General features: G+C 40.7%; 1 protein-coding gene across 1 annotated transcript; it reads left to right on the top strand.

Moving 5' to 3' along the window:
- Window positions 1–765: 765 nt before the first annotated feature.
- LOC113441132 (rac GTPase-activating protein 1-like) lies at window positions 766–21328 on the top strand. The gene is made up of 17 exons (XM_026707955.2): window positions 766–863; window positions 1738–1820; window positions 6243–6445; window positions 7287–7423; window positions 8754–8829; window positions 10433–10474; window positions 10762–10839; window positions 11580–11715; window positions 12892–13049; window positions 14116–14271; window positions 14652–14747; window positions 17051–17252; window positions 17748–17853; window positions 19380–19512; window positions 20005–20116; window positions 20239–20323; window positions 20599–21328. The coding sequence occupies exons 2-17, from the start codon at window positions 1739–1741 to the stop codon at window positions 20648–20650; spliced, it is 1854 nt and encodes a 617-aa protein (XP_026563740.2). The 5' UTR covers window positions 766–863; window position 1738; the 3' UTR covers window positions 20651–21328.
- Window positions 21329–21509: the final 181 nt, after the last annotated feature.

A 21509-nucleotide genomic window follows, 5' to 3' on the forward strand; every position in this document is an offset into this window, starting at 1 on the left:
ATTTAAAACTAAATCTTATGACTTGATTAATTGCACAGCTCTCCCAAAAGGCACCCATCTTTTGGAAATGGTTTGCACTAGTTAACCCTAGAGGTTGGATATGCTAACCGATGTCCATGGAGATTCTCAGTCATCCAGGTCATGGTTGTCCCAAAGGTGCTTTTCCAAGAGGCCAATGGAACTTTCTGGTTTTTCTTTGAAGATGTTTCACTTCTCCTCCAAGAAGCTTCTTCGGCTCCATTCCCCACCACCCAGTCAGAGCTGAAGAAACTTCTTGGAGGTGAAGCAAAAACGTCTTCAAAGAAAAACCAGAAAGTCCAGTTGCCCCTTGAAAAAGCACCGTTGGGCACAGGCGGGTAGCTAGTCCTCATTTCAAGATGACTGTATATGCAAACCTAGAACAGAAAATTGTAGGTCACCATGTCTTTTGAGCAGAATAGCCACCTTAAATGAAAACAAATACTCCCTTAATCCAATAGTTCTGAAGCGAATATTAAAACAACAACGAAGCCTCCAAGTAAAATACAGGGCATTTAATTATCTTCATGCAACGTAATATCATAAATCTGAAGCGCGAACAGGCACCCAGTTTGGCCACTTCTAGTAAGGGTGAAGGAAGGAGGTGGAAATTTTAAAGGAAGCCAAGAGACTCCGTTGAAACCCCCCGTCCTCGTAAGGCAGTTGCCTTAATTTACCACCTTTACTTCTCGAAGCCGAAGAGGTGGGCGGGAACCACTCTTTTTAAACCGAGGGGTCGGAGGGATTTTCTTCACATAACACGAGGCGTTCCGAGCAGACGGGACTCTGAGGGAAGCCAACATTTGCGCCCGGGATTGATTAACATTTGGAGGTTTGGTTGCAGGGTGTGTTTGCTTACAATTCATTTTGCTCTATTGGGGGGTATTTAAAAAGCGTGGAATGGGAGTTCACCTTTCGCCGTTCTTCCCTCCCGCCCGTTCATGTCCCAGGCCCTAGTCTGGCAAGGATGTTGGGTTTTTTCCCCTAAAAACACAGGATTTCCTAGGAGAAAGATCCAGGCATGATTTGGACTTCATTTCCCAGAATTTTACACAACATGACTAGCGAATGGCTAGGTATTCTGGGTGTGGGAATTCATTGTGAGAAGTTTTATATCAGAATATATTTTATTCTTTATACCGTTTCCTCTCTTCCCTTAAAACATTAACAGAAAGCACAATGGACTGAGAACCGGTGTCTCCGCTAGATATTTGACAGTCATACTGAAATTAAATCAACCAAGTAAAAATAGCAAATGGGGAAAGTCTTTTACTCAAACATAAATTTATCTGGAAGGCAGGGGAGGAAAAAGGCAAACCAAACTCTACAACAAAGGCGAAGAGGCTTTTGTTGCAGAATTTTTCAAGCAGTGCTGAGGTTGAGCTTGGCTGCTGAAGGGAAAAAGCTGAAGACCGTTTGTTTTATGGTTTCATAGTAGGCTTGCTTTGTGCTGTGTTCAGTGGTGTATTAACCTTAAACAGACTAAGCACATGTTTAGGGCACCAGGCACAAAAGGGGCACCACAAAAACTTTTATGTAGCCTAAGCTTATCTTTGTTTGTACAGTATGTACAAAGAAAGGGGGCACAAAGATTTGTCAGTGCTTAGGGCACCAGTGAGCTTTAATTCGCCACTGGCTGTGCTTAAGGCAAAACAGTTCCTAGGTTCCTAGGTCCTGCTCTGTCTTTTTAACTTCCTTCTCAATCCTTGTTTTTAGCAGGATGCATCGCTTTGGCCCACTGCTTATGCAGCATTTGGATCAACTCCTGGAGTTTGCCAATTTCAACAGCAGTGTTGAAGAAGGTGGGTTGCCTTCAGCTCACCTTCTGTTCATCTCTGTACCCACTTCTTTTCCTACCTCACCTCTGAATCTGTTAGCTTTAATGACCAATTTAATTTAAGCTCTAATTGGGGCTCCAAGCCATAAAGCAACTTTATGACCTGTGGCCTTCAACTCCCAGAATTCCTGAGCCAGGCATGCTGGTCCAGGAATTCTGGGAATTGAAGGCCACAGCTCATAAAGTTGTCATAGCTGCCCACCCTTGCCCTAAAGTTATTGTCTGCCTCTTTCTGTATCCCTGCTTTCTTAAGGCAAGGTACAATTCTGGGTAGATCCTTCTGTTCTACAAGGTTTCTGTTGTTTGTCCGTACTCCTTTATGCAACACAAAGTAGTCTTCCTTAACCTTAGAGCTTCCGGTTGTATTAGGATGAAACTTGAATTATGTCTTTAGTCTTCTGTGTAGGCTGAATGAAAGGGAAGACAAAAATTAAACTTTGTCCTAAATAATTCTCTTAATTTTCACACCTTTGCCCAGTACATGGAAGATTGGAATGACAAAGCAATATTTTCATGCCCCTTATTTTATTTGCTGAATTATGCGTTCCAGCTTTCTGCATACTGAATAATCAGAAATTTCAATTTAGGATTGAAATAACACTGAAGCTGCCCATATTGTATTTTTAAATATTGGTGTGTGATGCTTCCTGTGGTATTTTCAGGCTCTTCATTCAAGGACGCTTTATTTTATTCTTCCGGCTTTCTTGTTTAAAAGAGGATGGGCATGGGGACTAGGTATGTTGAAGGACGGAGACCCAGTCTCTAACGGTCTTTATTAAACTTAGGAATGCTTTGGGCCTCATAGACTGCAAGCATTCTTGGAAAATAGTAGTAGTAGTAGTAATAGTAGTAGTAGTAGTAGTAGTAGTAGTAGTAATAATAATAATAATAATAATAATAATAATAATAATAATAATAATAATAATAGACTATAAACATAATTCAGAGGCCCGGTGAAGATGGCAAGAGCTACTTAGTTGTTCCCCTTCTTTGTATGGGCTCCTGCAATTTGCCCTTTGGCCTAGAAAGGATGGTACCTATATTGATATAAATAATATTTTTCATTCCTTGGATTCTTGTTACAACATGTACCTGCAGAATTGCATTAGCCTGATTACATTCCCTTCCTTTGATCTAATCTGCCTGCTTTTTATTGGAATGTGTGTGTATGCTATTTCTATAGCACTGTTAACTTTTGAACCTGAATCTCCCAAAAGTGCTTTTTCAAGAGGCAAATGGAAAAAAATGTTCTTGTTTTTCTTTTCTTTCTATTTTTCATTAAAAAAACAAGAACGTCCAGTTGCCTCTTGCAAAAGCACCTTTTGGACAACCATGACCTGTATGGCTGAGAATCTCCATAGGCATTTGGAACCTGAATTAAAAACCGAAGTACTGAGGCTATCTTTCAAACAGAAACAAGCTTCAGACTAGCTTTGTTGAGGATGTACCATAGGAAGGTATAACTTTGCAATGGCAGGGTCTCGGCTGAATAAGCACAAGGGTGGGATTTAAAAATTTTAACCGGTTCTGTGGGTATGGCTTAGGTGGTGGGCATGGTTTGGTGGTCATGTTATTGGCTGGGTGTGGCCAATTCAATATCACTCACATCGAATCACGCATCTCCTCGCCTGGCCTCTCATGACTGTGGGGATGCTGCAATAGTCGTAAATGTGAAAAATGGTCATAAGTCACTTTTTTCAGTGCCATTGTAACTTTCAATGGTTACTCCACACAAGCAAAGTACCAGCAAAGGAGTGGGGAAAAACTCCAGAGAAGTTCCTGAGACAGGAAGTCTAGTCCTGCCAAGAATGTAATAATGGTTAATGGAGAGGCAGTTTCTGTAAGCAACACCAGAATGTTTCCTTCCTGCCTTCCTTACAGGATTAGGCCAGTAATTTCTTCTAACAACCAGTTCTCTGAACTGCTTAGAATGTTAACAACCGGTTCTAGAGAATAGGTGTGAACTGGTAGAATCCCACCCCTGAATAAGCAGGTGAGAGTCAAGGAAAACCCTAACTTTTATTTCAGTTAAACTTGTAAATATAATTAAGAAGATTATTCCTCAGTTGTTTTAGAGCACGGGTGTCAAACTCGTCATGTCACGTTGCTGTCATGTGATATTTAACGATGTTTTTCCCCTTTGCAGGACTGTATGTGATGCATCTGGCCTGCAGGCTGCCAGTTTGCCACTCCTGTTTTAGAGGGGGTTTTTTTCCTTCACATACTAACAAGTTTAACTGAATGGCAAGCTTTAAAGATGCTCTGAAGGCAGTGCTTTAAATGCTGCCTGCAGAGCCTCTGCTATTGCTTCTCAAGCTTCCTTTAGGTTTAGAGCAGGCTGTCACGCTCACAGTCCACAGGCTGGATGCGTTACGTGCTGGCCACAGCCATTTCCGGTTTAGTGAAGTGGGGGGAGTCCCAATATGTTGCATGACACTGCCATGACAATGTGAGTTTGACACCCCTAGTTTAGAGCCGCGGTGGTGCAATGCTTAGAGTACAACACTTCAGGCTAACTCACTGCTTACTCCAGGAGTTCAATTCTGAACAGCTCAAGGTTGACTTAGCCTTCCATCCTTCAGAGGTTGGTAAAATGAGGACCCAGATTGCTGGGGGCAATATTATGCTGATTCTGTAAACTGCTTAGAATGGGCTGTAAAGCAATGTGAAGCGGTATATAAGCCTAAGTGCTATTGCTATTGCTACATTCTTCAGGTTGCAGCAGTATGCAAGAAATGCTGCATGGGTCATGGAATGCATGGGAGGGATGTAGTCCAGGAAGGGTATGCAGTGGGTCCTTCTTCAGGAGCAGTACTCGAGCAGCCACGACGTCCCCAAATTTCAGGAGTCATGGCTCCTGGATTTTGCACACATTCTGTAAGTTAGCTAATGTAAGGTACCTTGATTCAAAAATTGTTGTTCTCTGAGGCCCTGTTTTGCCCAATTAGAGGTTATAGAAACTAGAAATGTAATAGTATATAGATGAGCCAAGATGATTCTCAAGGGAATCTCACAAGCAGAACTGAAGAGCAAGCACAGTTTTCCCACTGATCTTCCACATTAGTATTCAGGTGCTTTCCATTTCTGTCTGATGGCCATTCCCTTACCATTGGATTTATCCCATCTGCTTGGTTGCCAAGTTTTGCTACTTTTCATATTTGTGTTGATCTTATTTAGTGGTTCTGCTGTTTTCAATCTTTAAAACAAGATCTGGCTCACAAGCAAAATAATATAGATATAAAGTGAGAGTGTCAGAAAAGATCATGACCACTCTCTTCTGTTTAATTCAACTTCCATCATGTAAGGTCATGTTCTAGAAGATGAGTAAGTGATCTGAAGCCCTCCAGAGATTACAACTCTCACCAAAGTCAGGCAGTGTGATAAAAAGTAATGGTTTGCAGGTGCTTTAAATTGAAAATTCAAGAATAGCATAGCATAAGAAGAAATATTTTAAGGTACATAAAAAAGAAGTACGGGGATTTCAGGAAAATAGCTGTATTGAAGTGGACCAGTCTTAATTTGGATCTTTCACAACTTGGGATGGATTATATAGAACAATTAAGCATTGGTACAAAGACACAGAATATACTCTCTTGAACTGTCCCTTATTAAATACAGTACTTCTTACCATGGCAGCTGTCAGAAATGGGGCAATTCAGTTGGCCCATTAATCAGTGGGCTAAGAGGATGCTGTTCTAATGGAAATTTGATCATACTCAGGGGTGGGATTCTACCGGTTCTGTCCGGCTCTGTAGAACCGGTAGCTCTGAAGAGCAGCAGACATAGAACCGGTTCTGTGTTTGTTGCTATTTGGCCCACCCTCCCACCTGGACTCTTACCTGACCTTTATTTCCTGCTTTTTCAACCTCAGCTGCTGTGCAAAGCACAGCTGCAGTTTAAAAAGCAGGGAAAAAGTGCCTTTTGAAAGACTGCTCCTCTGCAGGCAGCGTGCTGATGATGATTTACAGGCACCTGTGTGCAGCGTGCAGGGAAGCCCATCGTAAATCACCGAACCAGTAGTTAACCCTGTCAGATCCCACCCCTGATCATGCTATCTTTAGAATCCTTTTAGTGGTGCTTGACAGAAAGTGGAAAGAAACTGTTCATTCAAGCATTCTTTGTTATTTTTGGTATAGCATCAGTGCTTCCCGGTAGCAGGTTGGCCAAAATCTAGAAATTCTTTGATTATGTAAGGATAAGGAGAAAATTACTCCTCCTATACCTCTTTCCTAACACATAGGAGAACCCATTCTCTTTGTTCATTTTGATACTTTCCATCTTAACTCACTTTATTCTTGGGTGCATGCAAGATACATATGTGTTTTCAAAGTTTATTTGCACATTGGTAATTCTGAGCCCGATACTGACCCCCCGTGCATGTGCTCAGAATATCTTCAGATTGCCGAGTGTCTTGAGGAGATGCGCCAGCGATGCTGCCAGTTGGATCAGGATTTGCAGAAGGCAAGGCGGCAGTTGCTCCAATCAGAATACGAATGTTCTGTGCTGGAGGTGAAGTTGAAACATGCCCGGAACCAAGCAGAGGTGGAAATGAAGAAAAGACGTTGGGCAGAAGCTGAGCTGGAAAAGCAGGCATGTGAATTTTATTCCCTTGTCAAAAACAGCCTTCCCAGAATGAGAAGACTACCACGAGTGGAAGGGGTAGGAAAATGAATAGTATCCCTTCTGTCAAGTAATAGATTTTAGGAAAAATAACCCCCCTAATCTGAAAATAAGAATGGACCACCTCTAGCCTTTCAGCTATAATTGGACTTGAATTTTTAATAGCACCAGAAAACATGGCAGTAGATCAATGTTGGGATTCAAATTTTTTTACTAACGGTTCTGTGGGCGTGGCTTGGTGGGCATGGCAGGGGAAGGATACTGTAAAATCTCCAGTCAGAGGGGGTATTTGCCAGTTCTCCAAACTACTCAAAATTTCTGCTACCGGTTCTCCAGAACTGGTTCAGAACCTGCTGAATACCACCCCTGCAGTAGAACCATATTTAAGAGCATGAGGCTAACCATTTTATAATAGTGCTAGTGTTAACATTTCTACTATACCTCATTCAGTGCATCTGTTGCATTTTTATACTTCTCAAAAATGTTTTTGTCCAGGACAGGATGGGCAACAATGGCCTTTTTATCACTTGTGGACTTCAACTTCCAGAATTCCTGAGCCAGCCATGCTTAATTCTAATTAAGTTTCAATCCCAGTTTAATCTAATTTATTCAGATTGCTCTGAATAAATTGTTGACTAAAGTTAATGTAATCCTGAGAGTTCATGTGAGGTGGGAATAGTTAATTAATCTTATATCAGTGCAAGTCCTGAGAGAACTTCCAGGTTCAAACCTTGTTCCAGTGCCAGAGGCTCTCTTGAACATCATTTCATTCTTTTCATTAAGAGGGTTTCTTTGTTCTCTTCTCTTCCAGGAGTGCAAATTGCAGCTTATCTATGACTACCTCATGGCAGATCCACAAATCAGTCCTGTCACTGAAGATCAACATACAGACCTGGCCGTTGTTGAGAGGCTGCATTTCAGCCGCAGTAGCCTACTGCCTAGAAAACAGTGAGTGTTGGAAGACCAAGCTTCAGTTAAAAGGCTTTGATGTGGCATTCTTGTGCATGCAATCATACACAAGAATTATGGTCCACGGGCCTTCTCGTAGCAATCCAAAATCTGCCTCTGGAAAGGGTGTATAGATTGTCTCCATAAGAAATATTGCACATTTAAACAGTTGAACTAAATTTGAAGAGTTCTAGTTTGGGATGACTCTGGCATACCTGGTACCCTGGATGGGGAAATAAAGCCATGTTTATTTGTCCATCTTCTTCTGGGACATCTCCAGTTGCAAGCAACATAAAGAAAATTATTGCAATCTGCCCAATGGGTGATTGGAGTTTTCCACTAGATCAGAGACATGATGGACAGTTGAAGAATTTAATTCCCTTCTGCCGATCATGCAGCACGTTTCCTTGAGAGATTTCCTTCAAAAGCAGCAGCCATGGGAGCTATATGGAGGTGGGAAGAGCATCTGGCATTAGATCCTCCCCTCTGAGATTGGTGTTCCATCTCCAACCCTATAGAGAGGAAACAAAGTAATTCAGTGCTGTCTGGAACACTGCACAACTACACTGAATTGCATTCCAAGTATGTTATAATTTTTTTTCTGAGTATTAAAATTAATCCGCATAATGGATTATCTCCATAATCTCTGGCACAACTCTGTGAAATAAGTACCCATGACAAAGGAGGAAAATTCAGAGATCAAGAGGGAATAGATCAACACATGGACCTTATGCAGCATTTGATGAATTTATAATCGATTGTCATGTTTTAGCTTAATATGTTTTAAAATATTTTCCTGATTTTTCCATGATAGAGGAGAAGCAAGTATAAATGTACAGGTAGTTCTGCCTGCTTCTTGTTAGAAATGTTTGCCTGGGAACATGCACATAACTGAGCAAAACTTGATAGGATTATTCCTGCATTTTCTTTAAAAAGCTCCAGCGTTTTATTATCTTGGTTCTTTTCAGTATTCTTACTGGTCATGCCAGGGGCCACACTTTTTTCAGGGTTGCTTCTATGTATCATGAGGAAGGTCTGATTTCAGCATAGATTTTCAGCCCACTGATATTGTTCTCTTTAAAAAGGATAAATGCATCTGTATTCCTGTTAGTCTGACCCAGAATCCTAGAAAGAAAGCAGCAGAGCCATTTGCCAGGAATGCTGTAGTGGAAGATTCCTGCCCTGAGTGGGGGGTGGGGATGGGGGTGGTTGGTAACATTATTTATTGCATTTTATCATTCTATAATTGTCATTCAAGTTCTGCTTAAGCGGGACTGGGAAAACAAATGAAACATACTCATTTTGCATCCATTCTGATGTGCTTCCCCAGAGGAATGTGTACAATAGAAGAAACTGGTACCTCAATTCTATCTGATGTCAGTTTTGACCACTCGGATGAGGAAGTGGTAAGTTCCATGCTTTCCCTCCCCCAGGCTTGACATGGAGAAATTGAAAAGGCTAAGGTCAAAATTGCCAAGCTTTTCAGAGCTGGAGAAATGTGTTAGCAGTAGGTCTCTTGGGAAATTATTATTCTGTCCAAAATGTTCACTTGTTTTGGTAGCACATAAGGATTCCTTCCAGTAAGATATCAGAGTCTACACATGGATCACAAATAAAATGTACAAGGATGACTAATGCAGTCCACTGTATTGCATACAGTGAGTGTCATTATAAAAAAGAAATATGCATGTATGATGTGTGATGGGAAAGAAGGCTAGTAACACAAAATAAACAGATTGATTTTGCCACAAAATGAAGTGAGAATTCATCAGGAGTTGCTCATAGATTTTTTTATGGATTCATTTTTTTTTATTGAGCAAACACATCCAATATGATGATCCAAAACTTTCTCCCTTGTATGTCAAATAAACTGGCATGTATCTGTTGAAGAAAAGAAGGGTAAAGACTAGGCATGGGGGAAAATGAAGGTTGGTGGAAGAGTTTTTCATCCAGATTTATGAGGCTGTTAGGAATGTTAGGAATGGAAAAACAATTTTACTTTCAAACTGATTTACTTGAGTCCCACACTTTTTAATTTCCAGTATTCTTCATTGTAAAGTATGGGTTACGTCTAACAACGTAATTTTAATGCAAGCTGCCAAAGAGAAATGAAATAAATATTACTATACTTATTCAAAACAGTTATTATTCCAGACAGTAAAAATTAAAAACAGTTATGTATTGAGGCTTCTAGAATGTGTGATGTGTATTAAATTAGGCCTCACCTATGTATGTTAGTCATTGGAAGCAATTTGTGCCATTTAGAGCCCGTGAGTGTACTAGGAATTCATGTATGTCTGAAGATGGTACAATCTTCGTGTGCTTCTAAAATGCTGCATACATGGTGTAAAACAAAATTTGAAGGGTTTTGTTAGGGATACACCCTAGCAGGATCTGCAGGGCAGTCAGGCAGGCAGGCAAAATATGTGAGATAAACGTTCTTGTAGCTTACACTCAGTAAAACAGATACACAGTGCTAATTAAATAGTTTATTATTCCAGCAAGATTTATATCATAGTCAAAAACAGCCCATATATCATTCACTAGTCAGTCCGTCCAGGGATTATTCAGTTGCAAATTCCAGTGTCGAAAAAGAGAGATCAGTAAACTTACAAATATCAGTCCGGTGATATATCTCCTCGCAGTAGAGATATGAAGAACTCAAAAACTCCTCTCTTCTTTCAGCAAACTCAGCAGTAGGGGAAACACGCAGCTAACAAACCATGCAATCCAGTAATTGTCAGTAATTGCCAGCAATCAATCAGGGTCTCTTGCTCCCTCTTATGGTGGTTTCACACCACACCCAAAATTACATGCTTTGCAGTTTTAAAGTGACACACACTTAAACTTACAATCATAGTTTATATATATTATTTTACCCAAACTAAGTTAGGTAACCTATGTTATTCCTAACAGGTTTATTTAGAAATGATCGTTACTGTAAGTAACTTGTGAATAATATATTTCCATGTCCTCCCTCAAGCTTCTTCTTCTTTGTTTCTCTTCAAGGATGTAAGGATGATCAGATCTGTCAAAAGCAAAAACAGAATGGTAAGTGAAAATGCCGTGGCAGAACATTTGGTTGTTTGTCTTGCCTCCTCAAACAACTCTCAGCAGCTTACAAGTGCACTATTGCTGGACAGGGGAAGGCAGAATTTTATACATGTACATGTGTGCAACCACAATGTTTTTTTAACTTCAAAACTCTGAAAAGTTTGACATCTACACCCATTTTTTCACCTATCAAAGTTTTGCGGGCTAGAAGAAACAAAAAATATTTATACTTCCCTGTAATAAGCTCATGCGGCTTTCATGCTTACAATTTTTTTTTCTTGCAGCGTTTCTCCCTAGCTCCCCTGGTTCAGCCAGCAGTAGCAGCCAAGTACTCACAATGTTTTGGAGCATTTACTAACAACGTACGTTTCTGTCAATGAATGCATGAGTGAGAAGGTATTCAAGATGCAAGCTCTTATTCTTGCCATTACTGACTTAAACCTGCTATTTCACTGACTAGCTATGCAAAGAAATGAGATAATGTGATATTGCAAAACAGGAACTTAAATATGACATCAAATAAGGTAGGGAAGGATCAAGTGAAAATGATAGCCCTCTTAAAGTCCTGATTGGTATCACTCAGCTATAAAGGCCATCCTTCAACATCAAGCTTGGTGATTGGTTGATCCTTATCTGTCCACCTGGAGTCCTCTGTAATGTTTTTCTGGCAACCATTTGGTCTATCCCAATAAGAGCTTTGTGCTTCCTCCGAGATAATCCAGGAGCTGGCTCCTGGCTCTTATCAGCCTAGTTCCTCTCCTCTACTCCATCCACTCAATTTAGACACATACATGTAAGTTTTTACCCTACTTCTTTATTTGGTCAATTCTAATTATGCCATGACCTGTGTATACATGTTATACAGCCTTGATTTCTTGTTTGGTAAATTCAGCTATGTCATCATCTGAACTAATATGTAAACATGTTGTGCAACTATGGCCTGCAAGCCTATACATCTCACTGATTAAATGAAACCCAGTCCTGTATTTCTGTCCATATGAAATCTGATATATAGATAAGAATCTGCATCCCAATTTGAAGAGATTATTATCTGTTCCTTTTTTTCTCCTCCTTTCCTTTCCTCTCTTTCAATTCTTGCTAGGTGAAGGAATTGCCCCTGGTGACCTTGAGATCTAGAGCCATTGGTGACAGAAGAAACCTTGCCCACAGTTCATCAACCAGTGCTGTAGTGCCCCATTGTCAATCCCAGCTGAATGGTTCAATTTCCACACACTCAGGTGTCCATTTCCACCCTTCAGTTCCTTGCGGTGGGGGTTAACCCACACTAGAATAGAATTAGAATAGAACAGAACAGAACAGAATTCTTTATTGGCCAAATGTGATTGGACACAAAAGGAATTTTGTCTTGGTGCAAATGCTTTTAGTGTACATAAAAGAACAAATACGTTCGTCAAGAGTCAAGAATCATCAGGTACAACACTTAAGAATAGTCATAGGGTACAATAAGCAATCAAATCATATTGGGAAACAGTCAATATAAATCATTAGGATACAAGCAACAAAGTTCTAGTCATACAGTCACAAGTGGGAGGGGATAGGTGATAATGATTGATGAGAAGATTAATAGTAATAGTAGTGCAGACTTTGTAAAATATTGGACAGCGTTGAGGGAATTATTTCTTTAGCAGAGTGATGGCATTTCGGAAAAATATATATAAAAATATATATCTATCTATATATGTATATGTATATGTATATATGTTCTGTCTTGCCTTTCCTCTTTCCCAAAATATGAAAGAGTACAAACTCACACCAACACAGGCAGGCAAGCTGGCTTGGACTTCACAGAGTTAATTCTTTGGAACTGATAATATTCTTGGCATTCCCACATGTCCTGCCTGCCAAGTCCGAACTGATAAAGTTTTATTCACAGAAAATCACAAGGCAGCCCACAAAAATAGTCATTCACGAAGAAAATCTGAAGTCAGGTTAAACTTTGTCCCGTACAAAGTTTCAGGAGAAAACACACCCACTTTTATCCCCTGTGGGGTGTGGCTCAATGACTCAGCTCACTCTCTGACCCTCCCATGCCTCCTACGTTGCTGCTCACGTTTCTCCCTACGACGCTGCTTAGGATCGAGCCAACACTCTTCCTCTTTACTCCCTGTCAGGGGCTGCTCTGATATGCCTTCCTCCTGATTAATCTCAGGCTGTTCCTCTCGGTTGTCTGATGGAACCTGAGGCATTATCAGGGAGGAAGGTCCTGGGGAGGAAGGCATTCCCAGTTCCTCCTCCTCATCTTCCAGGTCTTCTTCCTCTGACAGCATAGGCTCAGGAATCGGGACAACAGACAGACAGACAGACAGACAGACAGACAGACATATATATATATATATATATATATATATATATAAAATATTCCTCATGCTGAATGTGGATCTTTTTCTTTACAGAGCTCACTTCTGTCTGGAATAGCACTGATGAATCTGGTAGACCAAATAGCCAGGTTGGAAGTAAAACCATTGGACCTACCTCCAGGGAAACTATTGGTGCCTTCGTTCCTTCATCAGGAATGCCACCACTCCAACAACACCAATTTGCTTCCAAAAGGGTAACTGCAAAAGTAAACTATTTATTGCCATGCAGAATTAGAGTTTCCAACATGAATTTCCAATTACTTGAAGGTTAATGTTTTAACTAAGCAAATCAATATTTAGTGATTGGGATGTAGTTGCTTTTCACTTTAAAAAATTGCTACGATGCCCTTGGCTGTGTTCAATTAAACCTTTCCCCATTTTAACTTCTCATAGAACCCATGGACCAGACTACAGCATTATAGTCAGGGGCCCTTGGTGCTCTCTGAGCTTGCTTGTTTTCTTGCAGACATTTCATTCCCCTAACTAGGTTACATCATCAGTGCTAGTAAGGAGCGATGTTTGCTGTCAGTTTATATTCTGGTGTCTTGCCTGTCTGTGTGGGTGGAGGGGTCTTAGAGATTCTTTGGTTGGGCTGTTTACTGATGGCTCTTTGGCAGTGTCTTGACTGGGGTATTGCTTACTTGATTGTTGGTCTGAAGTTAACCTTGAAGTTAATCTATACTGATCTGAGTGCTGATTATTGGTGGAGAGGTGCTGGAGTCTTTTTCTCTCGTTAGGGGTAGTTAATTGTCTCTTTTGCATAATCTATAGATGTTGTTAATGTCTATGTGTCTATTGATGACTGATTTGTCAGAGTGCCAGGCTTCTAGAAATTCCATGGCATTTTTGGACTTGGCACTGGTCTAGGATTGTCCCGTTTTCCCTCTTACAATCATTCCAGGTTGTTTCTATGCTGGCATTTTTTGAGGGGGAAAATGTCTACTCACTTTCAGAACTGTACAGCTAAGGTAACGTGTAGCTTGGTTTTCAGACCTTGTGTGATTTGTTACTTCAGGGACAACTTAAGGATTGCTCACGAGTAAGACTCCCCTAGGCTTCCCTTTCACAGCTTTCTCTTGTGTAGAGAACACAAACGTTCTGAGATTTCAAAGAAAGAGAATATTGGGCTGAAGGGCAAGGTTACAGTTTAGATTTGTCTATTTTAGAAATAGCCAGAGCTGCAAAGGCTTCATGCCAGCTTCTTTTCCCTGTGCTGAGTTCATCTCCTTTCTTCCTTCTCCTCCTTGTCCTCTGTCCAAGGTGATTCGTCTGGACTGGTGTGTCGCTTGCAAATCCCGCTTGCGTTTTGGGAGGATGGCACTTAAATGTCAGTCATGTCAGCTTCTAATGCATCCAGAGTGCAGAGAACAGTGTCCTTCACGGTGTGTGCCAGGTGCCTACTCCAGAGGGAAAGAGGTGAGGAAACTCCTCAAATGGTGAAGTCACCCTCAAGTCAAACTTAACTTCTGGTGATTACATGAACTCTGCAGCTATCTTGGTAATAATGTGGAAGCCGTTTATCAGGGATGGTTTTTTTTTTTTCCACACAATAACAATTTGCTTAATTTTGCAGCCCTAGAACTTCCAGGTTCCATAGTTGCTTATTGTTCTTTGAAGTTTTCTAAAGTCAGCTAAGTGCTGCCACCTGATGGCAAAATCCCAGCATTATCTTTGAATTTGTTTTTATTTCCCCAACCCCTCCATACGGAGGGGAGGCGTTTCCTGGGTAAAAACAGTTTGGGGAATTGAGATCTGATGCAAAGAGGTCTCCTAAGTCTGCCCCATCTCTTCCCTAGGGTACGCTAGCTGATTTTGCGCCTTCCAAGCCACCGCTGGTGCCGCCCATTGTGGTTCAGTGTGTGGTTCAAATAGAGAAACGTGGCCTGCAAGAGGTAAGTGGAATCAGAGGAAAAGTGGGAAAAAAATAAGCTGTGAAATGGTGATGGAACTTCAGCTGCTTTGCTCTGCAGATAAACTCAATTCCCACTCCCTGTTGCTTTTTCAATCTTTACTGAATTCTCTGCTGTAGCTATTTGAATATAGAGTTGGGCTAACTCTATCAGTAGCGTTAGAATTAGGTTAACCCTTTGGATTCAATAGATGTATGGGATACAATTTTTTAGAAGTGTTCTCAAATTGTATATTTTTAGTGTAACAGGGAGTAGAAATTATTAAATATCTGTACGGAGATGAATCATGTTAACTGTACCTAATACGTAATGGAAGGTATGGGTGACCTTCGGAGAATGAGGCGAGGAAATGCTGCCTAAGAAACTAATCAAACGAGAGAGGCAGGAGGTTGTAGTCATTTTAAAGGTCAGAGAAAGAAACGTAGGAAGGACCCTCCCTAAGGAATCAAGCAGTTCAAAGTGGAGACAGGAAATTTGTGCCTTCAGACACAGCAGTGTTAAAGTAGCCTTACCAAAAAAAAAAAAGAATTAGTTCATCTAGTTGTGTTTGCTGTCTGGATTACCTGGGAGGGCTGATAGATTACACTTTAACTAACTTTCTTTCTAAAGGAAAGGAAATTGTGTACTTTTTGGCTTTGAGGTGTCAGGTCTCTGAGAAGTACTTATCAACAGAGGTGATATTCAGCAGTTCTGACCAATTCTAGAGAACCGGTGGCAGAAATTTTGAGTAGTTCGGAGAACTGGCAAATCCCACCTCTGACTGGCCCCACCCCCATCTATTCTCTGCTGATTGGCTGGGTCTGCTTTTGTTGCCCTAGACAGGAGAAAGGAGCTGGAAAGCAGGTTAGCGGGGTGGGGAGGGAATGGGGATTTTGCAGTATCCTTCCCCTGCCACATTCCCCAAGCCATGCCCACAGAACTGGTAATAATTTATTTTGAATCCCATCACTGCCTATCAAATATGCTCTTCCTATCAGGGGAGTAACTATCTTTATCTTGTGATGGTCTTTTCCCTCCTATCTTGTGATGGGAAATAACAGGACATTCAAACATTGGGTCTCTAAACTTGCCCGATTTTTTTTTCCTGAGATGTTCTCAAATTTTACAAAACATTGCAAAGCAACTTTATTTAGTGGGGTCCAGAACATTGGGAAAAATATTTATAGCTTTATTGAATGTTGTTTTCTTCTACAGAATACAAGGGGATATGTAGTAGATCAGTGGAGTTAGCAATACTTCCATTATTGAAAATCTAAGCATTGGGATTTTTCCCCCTTTACCATAGTTTTCTTTTCCAAACCTAAAGAAATGATTTTCCTCCTTCACAGAGACTAAGATTTTCATCCCTGGTTAGACAGTTTACAAAAGTGGGGAAAAATACCCCTAAGGAATGCTTCTATGTAATATAATATAAGTGAACAAATTTACTTTGAATATCTTATCTTATGAGAATAATTTTTGGTAAGCACTGCGTAGGTAGCATGAGTGTCCATAGTTGAATGCAACACATTTCTCAAAGGCGACGCTGCTATAGAGACAAGATCGTACCAAGAAGACCTAGGAAATGAAGGGAAGAAATGTTGATCATGAAAGCCCCTTTCATAAAAAACCACACACTTCGTGTTCTGTGATATTCAGTCCAGAAGAAGTGGTTGTCTACTCTGCTTGAGAAAACATGTGTGATATATCAGCCCTCTTCTGTTTGACCTTCCCCATTGCTTCGGCCCTCTGATGACTTATGTAAACAGTTTTTCAATTGCTATTTTGTTGTTGATAAAATGTGGATCTGTACATCAGATTTTCTAAATACTGAGAAGTTTTTTCCCCCTTGCTCTCTGCTCTGTATTTTTTTATGTATTTTCTCATCTTTTTCCCTTCCATGTTTCAGTGCTGCTGATCGTGTTCTGTTTTTTTAATCTACCTCTGCTGCATGAAAAGATAACAGCCCAATGTAAGAGTTGAAAACAGGTGTTGCATTTCCCGCCTTGTGCTCTGAAGTTATGTTGAAGGATCAAATCCAGCACTTTGCTGCCCTTGAATTTAATGAATCTGTTTCTCTTCAGCAGCTGTGGTCTGGTTTTGTCTTGAATTTGCTAGTAGGAACCTCTTTAGGATTTTCAAAACTTCTTCTCTCCTTTAATTAGATACCTTTCCCTTCTCTGAGGGGATAGCACTCTGATTTTTGACTGATGTCATTGACTGTAACTCAGCAATTGCTTAGGCTCAACTCCAGTGGATGTTCCACATCCTTGTAATTATTTCTCTGGCCTTTTGCTCACCTTTAGGCTGGACTGTACAGAGTGCCAGGGGCAGAACCTCTCATGCGTGAATGGAAATACAAACTGCTGTCTGCCCAAGGAGCTCTTCCTTCCCTCGACCTTGTGGCTGATGTGCATGTGATCTGTGGCATCCTCAAGGATTTCCTGAGGAATCTGAAAGAGCCTTTAATTACCTTTTGCCTGCACACTGCCTTCCTGCAGGCAGCAGGTGAGTTGGGATGGGATTCTCAGAGAAAGCTCTGGAGTGGAAGTGACTAAGGGGAATTTGGGTGATGTAGGATATGACCAGGCTGAGCCCAAGGGTGGGTGGGGTCAAACGCATCATCAGCTTGAAGTTTCTATGCCCCTGTAAGAGACCTAAGTCTAGCCCTTCCCCTTGAAGTCTGTTGACTCTTATCTGGTGCCAATTCACCTGCACCAGATAAGACCAGATTCTTGGGTAAGGTAGCATGCAATAAACCTGCAATATTTTTTGAAATCTATTCTGGTTCCTGATTTCTTGTACCTGACATTGCTCAATTCTTGGAAACCTTTTAGTTTCTTCCTGGATCGCTGTACAATTAAAGTGCTATGCCTTAAGTGATTCTAGTTTTGTTAGGGAAAACTGGTCATTCATGAAAAAAGGAGCAGGGTTAAATGGCTGAACACTTTGGATGACTTAGAAAGGCATAAAGGATTTGCATCACCCTTTCTTTCCACTCAGAAATTCCGGATGAATCTGCCTGCCATACTGAACTCTGCCGTGTTGTCATGAAGTTGCCCACGACTAACAGAGACACGCTAGCGTTTCTCATGCTCCACCTGCATAGGTAAGCACAAATTTAAGCTTGGAAAGGAAAACCTTAGGATCAGAAAGCTGGGAGAGAGGTTTTAGAGCCCACCCAGTTGAGTTTCTTGCTTGATGCAGAAAAAGAAACATTAGAACATTTTCCCGCTGATGTGCACCTGTCGTCTACAAAGCTTCAAGTTCTGGAGGTGGAATCACCTTCTTTTACAAAATAACTGGAACACAAACATGCACCGGTCTTTTGTCTGTCTTGCTAGAAGAAGAACAACACTGCTGATTTAGATCAATCTGTAATGCAGGAGGAGGTATTTTCATAAAAGTAAACTTATTGGGAGGGATTGCATGTTAAGATTGTAATGATATATGTTCCTCCCCATCGGACACATTTTTAAAGCAAAGAACTAGCACAACTACTTGGCAGAGAGCCATATTTTGAAACATTATTTTTCTTGTGAAAATAGTTGCTCACAGAAGCTGTCACAACATCTAGTTGAGCCTTTCCCAATCTTTTTGCTTTCTAGATTTGCTGAAATGAAATCTCGTACTTACCTGCCATCATGACCATAGTTGTAGAAGTTACTTTGAAGTATAGTTATTTACTATACCTACTGTGGCTTAGATGTTGGACTATTGTGAATATTTCCTCTTCCACCAAAAAAAAATTAAAACTAAATCATGGCAATATACAGTATTAGAGATAGTTCTCACTTAACCACCACAATTGGCCTTGGAATTTTGGTAATAAGTCAGGGCCGTTGTTAAGTAGGTCACCATGGTAACTAAGTGCACTATGTGATCATTAAGTGAACTATGTGGTTAAGTGAATCCAGCATATGAAATAGAAGCACTTAGGGTTAGGGTACTTAGGCACTTAGACTTATATATTGCTTTACAGCCTTCTCTAAGTGGTTTACAGAGTCAGCTTATTGTCCCCAACAATTTAACCCACCGTGAAAGGATGGAAGGCTGAGTCAACCTGGAGCCTGGTGAGATTTGAACTGCCAAATTGCAGGCAGCCGGCAGTCAGCAGAAGTAGCCTGCAGTACTGCACTCTAACCACTGTGCCACCACAGAAAATAACCCTTCCTTGCCATTTTCTGCTAGAAAACAGCAAAAACCATAGCAAATTGCAATCACATGACAGCCGGTTGCCAAATGCCTAAAAAGCGGTGACATGACTGAGAGGGGGGCACCACAACCTCTTATGGTAGCTAGAAGTGCTTTCCAAGGCTGTCATAACTTCAGATGTAGAGGACTGCCTATAACTGTTTTAAAACTCATTCGAACTTCATGATCTCCTATTGCAAAATTATGGTTTTCCTTCAGTCTGTAGATATCTTCAGCATTCTAAAGGAAAAGGATTTCTAGGTTTAGATACTAGCCTTGAACCAAACTGGCTTCATATGTGAATTGACATCCTTCACTGTAGTGTTGGAAGCAGTTTTTCCCATAATATACACGTATCAGGAATGGCTAATGATATGCAGCAGAAATGCTTTTGCTGTAGCATGGGTTACTGTTTCCATGGATCCATCTCTCCATCCATAGGGTCATGCAGAGCCCTGATTGTCGAATGGACTGCCAGAACTTGGCGCGTATCTTTGGACCACTGCTAGTTGGACACAGCACTCCCAGCCCCAGCCCACTTCTCATCATGGAAGACACACCACGCCAGTGCCTGGTAATATCCGCAACCTCTCCAATTTCTTTCAGCTTTCAGTGGCTCATCACGGCACAATGCTCAGTCTTTATCAAAAATGTTTCTGATTTTATAGGATTGGTTCCTTTGTATGGCAGTAACTTATCTCTTGAGGGATGGGTTGGGAGAACATAGCTTCTCTCCAATGTGAGAACAAGCAAGACTTGGTAGGTGGGTTGTAGTGAATATTCTTCTTAACCTCTTTTTTTGCTTTTGAGATTTCATTAAGTATTATTTGATTAACAATTTATTCATTAAATTTAAATGTCATCCATCTCTTTGTTGAAGTGACTCTGGGTGGTTATTTCTATTGTTCTTCTCGATTATGATCAACCTTACTGCTTTAAATGGAATTCCTGATGTGTGTGTGTGTGTAGTTTGAGATATGAGTCAGCTAAAGAACCAAGGGGGAGAGAAAAAGAAGGGGGAGGAATCAGGAGGTAGACAGAGGCTGATGTTATTTCCTTTCTCTAGGTGGTCTCCCGTCTCCTAGCATTGCCATTCAAATTTTGGAAGCATTTTATAGAAGAAGAGCAAGAAAACCTTGTCCCATCAGTACATCAGTCCATTGTAATGAATGAGCAAGGTGAGTTAACTGAAATCTATACAGTGGGGAGCATTGCTGTTTTGATAATTTTGAAAAGCGTGTAAACTAGGGAATGAGCTTAATCTTCCCTGACCAGCTCTTCCATCCACTTGTTTCCCCAGAGACCAGCACTGTCCAGTTGAGTCCAGGAAATGGCTGCTTTCCAAACAAGCTTCGTAACTGCATGGGCACAACTTTGCCACTTTTGTAAGTATCACACTAAAAGACAACATAAAGCTTGGCTAGGTGTAATGGAATGGTGGCATTGCTCAAACCATACTGGAAAAGGTGACATAATGCTCAGTATTAAGGATCACTGTATAAAACCTGTCCCTTCACATCCAGTGCCAAACCTTTATACATTGGGTTGCATTTGGACTCTTTTTGGTCTGCCAGCAGCACCATTATTAGTGGAATGACTGTATGATTGTAGAGGACATGTTCATTCTTGGTTTATCTTTTTTATTCTTGTCTTCTGACAGGAACGTCCCCCGTGCCAAAAAGATGGAGAAATTCTTACCACTTCCAAAATAAGGAGCTACTCAATTTATTCTGATTGCTAATGAAGGGTGTGTTCATCATTTGGTGGTTGCAGCGTTCTTGCCTTGCACCCTCCAGCAAGCCTCCTTTCAACTTCAAGTGGAGTTCCCATAGTTCAGAAATATTTAATAATCCATCATGATTTCTTAATTGTGGAGGACTTCCTGAAGGACATTGTGTTTATCTTTTTTCCATAACTAGGGACTGACAAAAGAATGGAGTAGATCCTTGACTATCATACTACTGCTGTCACCATTGTAGACCTGTGGGTGAACTGAAGATGTTCAGTTCTGTTTTGGTCAATTTACTTATAGCAATCAGCAGATTCAATAGGTGGAATCCCTTTGGCGGACAGAAATATGATCACTTTTGTACATTTTGGTCCTATTATCTATTATATGTATATAGCAGAATTTGATAATATTATCTAGTGTTGGGAATGTGGATGAGGAAAGAGGAAAAAAAATAGTAATTCCTATAACTGAAGGCAAGAAATTTTCTGAAGACACAACTTTTTAAAGAAACATCAGTTTTATTGCAGATTTGTACTAGCAACTAATCTTCTTGGACAAAGGAAGCCTTTGACTCTTTAAAATAAGCAGATTTTCTTTTCAGGGGATATACTGTAGAAAAATAAAAATGCCAATGCTCGTGCACAATGGAGGATGTCTGGGAAGAAAATCAAAATCCACAGTTGGGCAATATCTTTTCTTTGGAGCAGTAAAAGTGCATGTGTCCTCAGATTTTCTAATGCTCTCAATCCTGTGTTACAAAAGCAAGGAATAAGGAAGACAATCTGAAAATAGAGGTTATACCTTAAATTATCCCCCAATTATTGCAAAAGTCTCAGTTG

This window comes from Pseudonaja textilis, chromosome 1 (assembly GCF_049901715.1).
Source record: "Pseudonaja textilis isolate UNSWEBS1 chromosome 1, rPseTex1.2, whole genome shotgun sequence".
Classification (NCBI taxonomy): Eukaryota; Metazoa; Chordata; class Lepidosauria; order Squamata; family Elapidae; genus Pseudonaja; species Pseudonaja textilis.

Coding starts and splice junctions, on each gene's coding strand:
- LOC113441132 (XM_026707955.2), top strand. CDS start 1,739: ATGCATCGCTTTGGCCCACTGCTTATGCAGCATTTGGATCAACTCCTG. Junction 6,446..7,286: donor AAGCTGAGCTGGAAAAGCAG/GCATGTGAATTT, acceptor CTTCTCTTCCAG/GAGTGCAAATTGCAGCTTAT. Junction 20,324..20,598: donor GGCACAACTTTGCCACTTTT/GTAAGTATCACA, acceptor GTCTTCTGACAG/GAACGTCCCCCGTGCCAAAA.